Source organism: Cololabis saira, chromosome 13 (genome assembly GCF_033807715.1).
Source record: "Cololabis saira isolate AMF1-May2022 chromosome 13, fColSai1.1, whole genome shotgun sequence".
In the NCBI taxonomy this organism is placed as follows: Eukaryota; Metazoa; Chordata; class Actinopteri; order Beloniformes; family Belonidae; genus Cololabis; species Cololabis saira.
Window position 1 is genome coordinate 19,204,468 of NC_084599.1, and position 10,578 is coordinate 19,215,045.

Here is a 10,578-nt window from a genome sequence, read left to right on the forward strand (position 1 = left end):
GGGCAAGGAGAAGGACGGCCAGTGCATAATATAAATCTTAACTCCATAGATCATAGAAGTACTGTATCAACAAAACTGTTCTTTTCCTGTTGCAAGGCACTCAATTTTTCTGTTGTCAGTATACTTGGAAGGGCAATGTTTTTTCATCAATCCAAAGATGTATCCAAGTCTTTTTCAAGGTCACATTGTGACCCTTATTGTGTTGGTGATTCAAAGCTGAACCAGCGTGATGTGTTTATGTTTGACAGGAAAACACTATGGTGTGTACAGCTGCGAAGGTTGCAAAGGCTTCTTCAAGAGGACTGTTCGCAAAGATCTCACCTACACATGTCGAGACAACAAGGAGTGCCTGATTGACAAGCGTCAGCGAAACCGCTGCCAGTACTGTCGCTACCAGAAGTGCCTGGCCATGGGCATGAAGAGAGAAGGTGTGTGTGTGTGTGTGTCTGTGAGAATATCATTCAAGCGAGTGTAATTCTTACCAATGGTTAATGGAATACTTAAAGTTTTTGGGTTGTTACCGCAGAAAAAGTAAATGATGGGGAATTCTAACAATTTATGGATATATGGATCAATTAATTACTAAGGGCGCTCACATTGCCTTCAAAAAATGACAAAAAAAACATAGATTCAGTCAGATTATATGCTTTTGCTAGATTTAAATTTTTGTCAAATGCCTTTTTTTGCTGCAGGAAAAAAGGACCATTTTCTATACAAACGATAGTCAGAAATTAGGACAACTTCAAGATGATAAAGACTGAGCTTCGTGGCTTCCCTGGTGTAATCTGGTTTTTACATACAAGAGACTTTAATATGCATGAAATTAACTGTTACACCTGGTGGAGATGGAGCCAAGTACTGTATATTAGTGCAAATCAACTTGCAGCTCATAATTGGGATATTAATACAATACTATATAATTATTTTTTCTTAGTTTTTTCTAAAAATCTAAGTGAACAAAATAATGGAATTGTGTATTAGTGGTGTTTTTACATGAATGTTGGTTACGAGCAAATCATTATCAGTTTAGTTTAACCTATGTTTTGTTGTATTTTTATATACAGCTGAAACAGTTTTTTGTTGAAAAAACAACAAAGCATGGATGAATATTTTATTACCTCATCATACATTTTGTATGTAAAAATCTCTAAAGTCATGTAAAGTAGCCAACTGTTTGATAAATCTAGTGAATACAATATTCACTTCTTCAGTGGAAGTTTAATGTAAATATTTTATAAAAAAAACTGCAATCATTCAAGTAAACATAAACTTCCTTCTTCCTTACAGTGTGGATGCTTCCTCTGCTTCCTGTCTGCTTGCTTTGCTTCTGTTTCTCATACCTTCTTACTTCTCAGCTAAAATGTACAGAAAAGTTGTAGTCTTAAATCAGTGGCACTTGAGACCAGTGACCATGGCATATTACTAAAGAGACTGGAGAATTGGGTCAAACTTTCTGGCACAGCACTTGACTTGTCTGTGTCTTACTTAAAGGACATGGACTACTTTGTGTCAGTAGGTAACTTTAGATCAGAATCAACAAATGTTACATGTGGGGTTCCCCAAGGTTCTATCCTAGGACCCCTCCTGTTTAACATGTATATGCATCATCTAGCTCATATAATAATAAACAACAAAATAAGTTACCATAACTACCCAGATAAGAGACAACTTTACATTAAAATGTCACCGGGTGACAATGAGTCCATACAAGCATTGAGTAGATGCATGGAACAAATCAGTGAGTGGATACCGCATCGTTCTCCTCAGTGGAACACAGACAAAACTGAAGTAGTTGTTCTTGGACCAAAAGAAAAGCGTTTAAAGGGGACCTATTATGGCATCTAATACCTATTTTAAACAGGCCTTTAATTTCTTAAAAGCTTTTGATTGTTTTCGCTAAATAAATGAGAAATTCAGCCTCTGAGCCATGTTTTTATCTTCCCAGTCTCTAACCTCATTATCTATGCAGGATTCTGAGTGGGCGGGGCTATGATAATGTAGCTCTGTGCTGATTGGCTGCCTGAATGACGCGATACACCGCTACGAAAAAATGGCGGAAGCTCCGGCGGAGTTAGTTCTGGCCGTGGTTTCACGTATCGGAGGCCAACCTATGTAAATCGCGTTTTCGTTACGTAACGAAAGGGAGCAGAATCTGAACGGCTCGTAGAAGCCACATCACACTGGAAAGCTCATCCGGGCGGCTGTACAGACACTGCAGAATTTGGTTGCTTTCCTCCTTCTCTGAGTTGGCAGGCTGAGGGGAGACCACTTTATATATGTTAAAGCAAAAGAAAACGTGTTTTCCACAATAGGTCCCCTTTAAGAGTGAGCACACAGCTTCAGCTACAACAGCTACAAACCACTGACGAGGCCAGAAGTCTGTGTGTAGTCGTGGACTCAGACCTGAACCTTCAGAGACACATTAAAACAATTACAAAGTCGGCCTTATATCACCTGAAGAACATCTCCAGGATCAAAGGACTAATCTCTCATCAGATCTTGAAAAACTCATCCATGCGTTTATCTTCAGTCGAATTGATAACTGCAACAGTGTTTTCATAGGTCTGCCTAAAAATTCAATCAGACACCTACAGCTAATCCAGAATGCTGCTGCTCAATATCTCAGTAGAACTAAGAAAGTGGACAACATCACTCCATTTCTGAGGTCCTAATACTCGTTCCCTGTATGTCAGAGAATAGACTTTAAATTACGTCTGTTAATTTACAAATATATTTTATAAATATATATTATATATATAAATATATTATAAATGTATTAGTTTAAGACCAAAATACTTTAGAGAGTTGTTGTTGCCATATCAACCATCCAGAACTCTCAGGTCTTCTGGTAAAGGTCTGCTCTGTGTCCCCAGAATCAGAACGAAACATGGAGAAGCAGCATTCAGCTTTTATGCTTCACAGATCTGGAACAAACTTCCAGAAAACTGCAGGAACGCTGAAACCCTCAGTTCCTTTAAATCAAGGTTAAAAACTCATCTGTTTACAGCTGCCTTTGACTGAATTATTTAAACCATTCTGAATTAAAATTTAAATTATGTTAATTTCAGTACTACATTTCAGTAACTCTAGCTTGAGTCTAACTCTAGCTTTTTTCCTCTCTTTTTTTCTCTTAATTTTTCATGTTTTCATTATGTAAAACACCTCGGATTGCCTTGTTGCTGAAATTTACCATACAAATAAACTGCCTTGCCTCATGTCCACAGATGTCACTGTTGAGTGTTTCTGTAGTCGCTTCAACTGTAAGGCTGAGAGTCTGCTGCAATCATAAGCTAGAACTGAGTAATATGCTGTTACCTGTTATAAGCGGGTAAACATATGTTGTTTGACCATAAATGTGTTTGTGTGTAGCTGTGCAGGAAGAGAGGCAGCGAGGTAAGGAGCGTGGGGAGAATGAAGTCGAGTCAACCAGCAGTTTCAATGATGAAATGCCCGTGGAGAAGATCCTGGATGCTGAGTTGGCCGTCGAGCCCAAAACAGAGACGTACAGCGACGGCAGTCCTGGGAACTCTGTAAGGCCCTCAGTCTCTGAGCATGCTCTGGCCAAAACTACCCAACAGATACTCTTCAACTGAGTGCTAAAGATGTGTTGTCACCTGATAACCTTACTAAAAACAGAGTGTGAAGCTGAATGTGAAGTTCAGAGAAGGATCTCCAAACACTGTTATGGGTTTAATTAAGGAGCTTATCAAATATAAATGGCACAAGCTGAAAGGCGTTTGAAACTATCCATTTCACGTTTACACGTAGCCGGGTATTTACAAAACGGATATTTTCCCCTCTACGTTTTCAAAAAAATCCTCGTTTACACGGACCCGCATGAAAACGCTCTTAACGTCATGCAAGCCAATCAGAATCCTGGAAAAACATCAACAAATGACACGTGTGTAACTTCCAGTTAAGGCTGATTTATGGTTCCGCGTTACATTAACGCAGAGCCTACGGCGTAGGGTACGCGGCGACGCGCACGTACCTTGCGCGTCGCCGCGTACCTTACGCCTTCGATTTAACGCGGAACCATAATTCAGGCTTCATTCTGCTGGCTGACGCGCTCACAGGCTTGAATGAGCAGGAGGCTGGACGGGGGGGGGAGTTACTTTTAAGTGTGACTTTAGAATATTAAACAGGTAAAATACAAGAAAATATTGACGGTGGCCAAACTAATTGTAAACACAGGTCGCACACATGACGCTGGTGAGTTTCTGGTGCATAATGTGACGTTCTGAAGCTTAAATCTCCGTTTTCCTCCGTTTTCCTCCGTTTAGACGCAAACGGGAAAACGGAGTTTTTGAAAATCTCCACTTTGGCCGGAGTTTTCAGAAATGATCGTTTTTGGTGACTTTGACCTCCGTTTCCGTGTAAACGAACGGCCAAAACGCATGAAAACGCCTCCGTTTTTGTAAATACCCGGCTACGTGTAAACGGGGCCTCAGATACATCGTAATCTGATCTAAAGTCTGATATTGTTGTTTGTGATTCAGAAAAAAGTCATGAGAATCATTCAAAGTCTTTGAAGATCCAACACTTAAGTCTGAGTTATGTAAAAGCTGCATGAGTTTGCATTTTCCTGTAGGATATTTCTGTCTGTGAATGTTTAAAAAAAATAAAAGAGTGATTTAATTTTCACAAATCCAAAATAGCCCGCATCTGCTCGCTAGATCCTGTTAGAACCACTTTATATGTCACGGAGGGAAGTCGCCAGCACATTTATAGACTCTATTGCTCTGGCATTTTCCCTCCTTGTTCCTCTCCAGACCAACGACCCCGTCACCAATATCTGCCAAGCAGCAGACAAGCAGCTCTTCACCTTGGTGGAGTGGGCCAAAAGGATCCCGCACTTCTCCGAACTCCCCCTCGATGACCAGGTCATCCTACTACGGGCAGGTAGGTACACAAACAAAGGCGCACGGCAAATTCATAAATAACAGACACGGGCACACACAGCAGAGGTGTCAAAAGTATTCACATTCATTACTCAGGTAGAAATATAGATACTAGAATTTAAAAATACTCCTGAAGAAGTTGAAGTATCAACTCAAGTTTTTTATTCAAGTAAAAGTATAAAAGTACTGGTTTCAAAACTACTTAAAGTATAAAAGTAAAAGTAATGTAAGGGGGAAAAAAGCCATTAAGGACAAAAGCCATTGAAAATGAATGCATCTTAGTATAATGCAAATATAATAAAGAACCATATATGTGTACTATTGAGCATTAACATGTGTTTCAGAGAGCAGGAAATATGATGACTAGTTGCCTATAAGTATTGTAATGGTGCAAAAAGTCAAACTTCAGAGGCATGTTATCATTTATCCTAACCTTTATTGGAATGTACATCCAAGTTTAGTTGCAGGAATCTGAGGGAACGGATGTAAGAACAAAACTGGACAAGAACATCTGAAACAACCACAACCAAATTCACTCTATCCGGACGGAGCAATTTAACTGGATAGTTTTTTTTTAAAGGCCGAAATGAAATAGAGTAACGAGGCTGTTTTTAAAATGTAAGGAGTAAAAAGTACAGATAATTGCGTGAAAATGTAAGGAGTAAAAGTAAAAAGTCGTCTGAAAAATAATTACTCCAGTGAAGTATAGATAACCAAAATTTCTACTTAGGTAAGGTAACAAAGTATTTGTACTTTGTTACTTGACACCTCTGACACACAGAATATTATCCTCCAAGGGCTGAAGGTGCATCTGTACACCTTGTGTCCTTGTGTTCATGTAGTGTTTCTTTTGAGCGAGCGTTTAGTTCAAGTCAGGCCATCTATTTAAGTCTTTTACGTTCACCCAACACATTTTTCCATGTAGTTCGAAGGAGCACTGAAACGCAAACATAATTGGTTTATTTGCCGAATCCCAGCAGTACCTTTGCAGTCACACCAGCAATGACCTCTGCTAGTGGGTCATTTCACACAAATACCTGAATGAGGAAGTTGCATAGCAGGCCTAATGAGACACTTTTGCATATGTAATCGAGTAATTTTGAGCACTTAATTTTTGCATATTTCTGTTCATGGACCAGGCTGGAACGAGCTGCTCATCGCTTCTTTCTCACATCGCTCAGTCACGGTTAAGGACGGCATTCTTCTGGCAACAGGGCTTCACGTTCACAGAAGCAGCGCCCACAGTGCCGGAGTGGGGTCCATCTTTGACAGGTTAGAAAACGCTCAGACATGGGACAAGAATCCCAAAACTGGGGGGGTAATGATTTGGAGAAGCTGGGAATGTTCCAGTCACTGAATTGAACATGAAATCTTCTAAATATTAGAGGATTATAGAGACAAATGTGAGGAAATCAGACTGGCAGGAAACATTTGCAACACAGCAATAATCGCAATCACAGCAGCAAATCATAGTGGTTGCACGACAGAATGATACAATGGCACAACAGAGTGGGTGAAAAAGATATTAAATGAAGTGTTGGAGTCCAGACCTCAGTCATACTGAAATCCTGTGGCAAGCAAGTTTAAGAACTTCTAGCATAACCAAACTTTCAATGAACTGAAGCCACAAAATTCCTCCACAACAGGAGATTATTACTTTATTCATCCAAAGACCAAGTACATAGGGTTTACTTAGCTTTTTACATGCTGTTCCTGCATTTCTAATTTATCTTTTTCTCTATCCAAGTTTTATTTAATAAAGAGTGAGCCTGTGATGTCTCTCGCGTGGTGTTGTATTTAAAAAGGTTTTAGACCTTGGAAGGAACAGATGAGTGAAACTTTAGAATTGCTAGTGGCAACTTCATTTTTCCCAAAACTGTGTAAAAGCATTTTTTTTTTGTCAACCATGTTTTGCCTGATTTACTTTTGTGTTTGTTGCTGCTGTTTACATTTGATAAGCAAATAAAACATGAAAAATAACAAAAAGGCAAACAGTTGTGTGATGCTGTCAGCAGTCATGTTGCAAAATAACATTTTATTATAGCTGATAGCTTTGTCTTTAGTACTCCAAGTCTGTCATTGAAATTCCACCATGTTAACAGTCAAGGTTCAAGGGGTTTATTGTCATGTACACAGCAATAACACAGAGTTATACTGAGGAATGGAAAACGTACAACAAGGCACGCATTAAACAATTATAATGCCCCAAGCAAATAAAGCAAAAAGCTATGAGAGCAGAAAAAAGGAAATAATAACTACAATCTTTTAACAAGAAACTAACAGGTTGTCTTCCTGCTTACGTGATATTGATCTTGATTTCCTGCAGAGTTCTGACAGAGTTGGTTTCTAAAATGAAAGACATGCAGATGGATAAGACAGAACTCGGCTGCCTGCGAGCTATCGTCCTCTTCAACCCAGGTTAGCCTACCCTACAATTGGGAAAAAAAAAAATTTGATCATTGCTCTGCGGCTGTGATTGGACTCGTTTTTATATATTAATACAATCAAACACTGGCATTTTATGTGCTTAAGTTTGACTTTGTATTTGTTTCAGATGCAAAAGGTTTGTCAAACCCATCAGAGGTGGAGGGGCTTAGAGAAAAAGTTTACGCCTCATTGGAAGCGTATACAAAACAGAAGTACCCAGACCAGCCTGGCAGGTGGGAAATGCTTTATATTACAGCACTGATCATTTTTAAACACCACTGTTTATTTGGAGTTTGGGTTGCAGTGAAGTTTAAAGTGCAGCTTGCAGTAATGAAGATTAAAATATTTGGAAATTCTGTCATTATTTACAGATTTGCCAAACTGCTGCTCCGCCTGCCGGCCCTGCGCTCCATCGGCCTCAAGTGCCTGGAGCACCTGTTCTTCTTCAAGTTAATTGGGGACACGCCCATCGACACCTTCCTGATGGAGATGCTGGAGGCTCCCCATCAGATCACATGACACCAGTCCTCCCCTCCCTCCTGTATATACTCCCACATTGTGAGCGATATGAAGATGAAATAAATAGACTTGATTGAAATTGTACAACAACTTATTTTGTACCAGGCAAAAAAAATATATAATTAAAATGGAAAAAAAATATTTTGTGGTTGTGGGGAGAGTACACAGTCAAAACAAATTCTAACAGAGTTCTTAACAGATTTTGTAAATAGATTTCAATAAATTTCAACTGTTCATTTTAAAAGCAAGTCAATGCAATTTTCAAAAGGAATCATATTTTGTTCAAAGGAGTTGTATAAAAGCAGAAACCATCCCTGCATTTCATAAAAAAAACACACATTAAGAGTTCTTACAGAATAAAGCTATTTAAAATGTAAGTGAAATGTGTTGTGGTTTTGTCATGTGACTGACACCTGACGCCTTTACACTAAATGATGGACCAAAAATAGCGACTGTTGTCTCCTTGCATTTTCATCTCTTGTCCACCAGATGGCGTCAGTGGAGCATAATTGGATTGCAGAGGTTCTTTCACAGCATTCTTGACATCTGTTTGCAGTTTCCTGTATCCCCCTCATGGTTTCAATCTGTCGGAGGATACCTTATACCTCACCACAGTTTGGTGAATACTGTGGTATACATGGTGAACAAAGCATACAAGGCAAGACAATATAAGGGAGCATGGGAACTGTAAGGCCCTGACATGATTTGTGGCATTTTCATTCTCATTAAACACAAGCCAACCATCAAGCCACCGTAAATCCCTGTAACAAATGTATCCCCACAAATCTAAACACATTCATAATTACTGCACCTTATATTTAAATGTTGGCTTGATAACAGATACTCATTTATCTCTTCAAACACCTGAAACCCTTTCCAGCAGATTTTAAACAGCATTTTCAAGAGGCCAAATTGAATTACTCTTACAAAGCCAGCAATGCCACAACCCATGTTTTCAACATGTTGGATGCCTGCAGTGTTGTAAAAAGAAATTGATGTTTCCTCAGTTTTTATCCACCAGTTTGTAAAAGACTATTAACTTTTACTTTTATAACCTTTACTTTTACATGAATAGAAACTGTTTTGAATGCGAACGGAATATGTTTGCAGTAAAATTGCAATAGATGTTAGTACATTGAGGTGTTGCTCTACATCTGCAATATGAATTGCAGATGTCTTGTCATCTTGAGACAAGACTAAAAAAAGGTAATTTTAACTTTGTAAGTGTACAGAAAGTAAAAAAAAAAGAAAAAAAGAACTGTTTCTACAGGCATCTACATCTGGTCCCAGCCACTTTGTTATACGTCTGTAAAAGTTGGCTACCAAATGTCAGTTCTCTCAATAGTCACAAAAGGAAAAGGATTTGTGGCATTTGCTTTTAATACTTGCATATTTTTCATAAATATGCAGGTATTTATCTATATCTGTGGAAGCAGAGGCTGGACTTTCCTCTTTTAGCTTACTGACAGGAGTTTGCACAACATCTGTCGTTGACTTGTACAGACTTAAAGTTGGTCGCATCTGGGCAGAGATGTCTGTATTTTAACTACTCTTTTTATGTAGTATTTGTATATTTGTCCTTGGTTTGCCTGTGGGGACTCTATCCACACAGTCACTTAATTGGAAGGGCATGTTTGAGTCCTGTCAGAGGTTTAAAACAGACATTTATTTTGACCTATATTATTGTCCTAAGTGTTAATATTAATATTTTGCATAGCAGCTGCCGTCCTGAAGCTTGGGTCTTCTGTCAGAGGCCTGGGAGATCAAGGGTTCTTCGTAGTATTTATGATGTTTCTAGGACTGTGCTCTTCTCAACAGAGATCTCTGATGTTGTCCTTGATATTTGCTGGAGCCACTCTCCCAGCTTGGAGCTCTGAGTGCCCCCAACTACCACTTCACCTTCCAGTTCTTTTCCATCTGTTTCTTCAACTCTGGCTATTTCTCCAGCTTCTAATGTTCTTTCTTCTTGATGTTGCTGCCACGTGTGATTGCTACGTATACCACAGTGTCCAGTTGGTTAGCCATCACCACTTTATCTCAGTCTGGCACGGGATCTTTGCTCTTCAATTGTCCACCACTCTTCTATCTAACCCATATTCAGCAGAGATGTTCCTGTGCACTCTTCCAGCTACTTGGTACTTGGGATCTTTGTACACTGAAAAAGATGACACCCAGCTGTGTACACTATTGCCCATAAAGATGGAATTATATATATATATATATATATATATATATATATATATATATATATATATATATATATATATATATATATATATATATATATACCGTATAGAAGGTTCCTAGACTCCCGGGCCCGGCGCGGGTCTTTCTGTATGGAGTTTGCATGTTCTCCCCGTGCTTGTGTAGGTTCTCTCAGGGTACTTCGGCTTCCTCCCACAGTCCAAAAACATGTGTAGTAGGTTAACTGATGATTATAAATTGCCTGTAGGTGTGAGTGTGACTGTGCATGGTTGTCTGTCTATATATGTGGCCCTGCGATGGACTGGCGACCTGTCCAGGTGAACCCCGGCCTCTCGCCTGTGATGAGCTGGGATAGGCTCCAGCAGATATATATATATATATAAGTGTTTGCCCCCTTCCTGATTTCTTATTTTTTTGCATGTTTGTCACACTTAAATGTTTCAGATCATCAAACAAATTTAAATATTAGACAAAGATAGTAAACACAAAATTCAGTTTTTAAATGAAGGTTTTTATTATTAAGGGG

General features: G+C 39.0%; 1 protein-coding gene across 3 annotated transcripts in view; it reads left to right on the plus strand.

The window, feature by feature from the left end:
- rxrgb (retinoid X receptor, gamma b) overlaps positions 1-8,224 on the plus strand; it is a 33,360-nt gene extending 25,136 nt beyond the window's left edge. For 2 of the 3 annotated variants that reach the window (XM_061738147.1, XM_061738148.1), the window contains 8 exons: positions 249-428; positions 2,874-2,984; positions 3,370-3,530; positions 4,773-4,902; positions 6,041-6,173; positions 7,228-7,319; positions 7,456-7,561; positions 7,700-8,224. In XM_061738147.1, coding sequence (XP_061594131.1) covers positions 249-428; positions 2,874-2,984; positions 3,370-3,530; positions 4,773-4,902; positions 6,041-6,173; positions 7,228-7,319; positions 7,456-7,561; positions 7,700-7,847 — 1,061 coding nt within the window. In that variant the 3' untranslated portion in view covers positions 7,848-8,224. The remainder of the gene's footprint in view (positions 1-248; positions 429-2,873; positions 2,985-3,369; positions 3,531-4,772; positions 4,903-6,040; positions 6,174-7,227; positions 7,320-7,455; positions 7,562-7,699) is intronic. The other variant, XM_061738149.1, reaches the window with a different exon arrangement.
- The last annotated feature ends 2,354 nt before the right edge of the window (positions 8,225-10,578 follow it).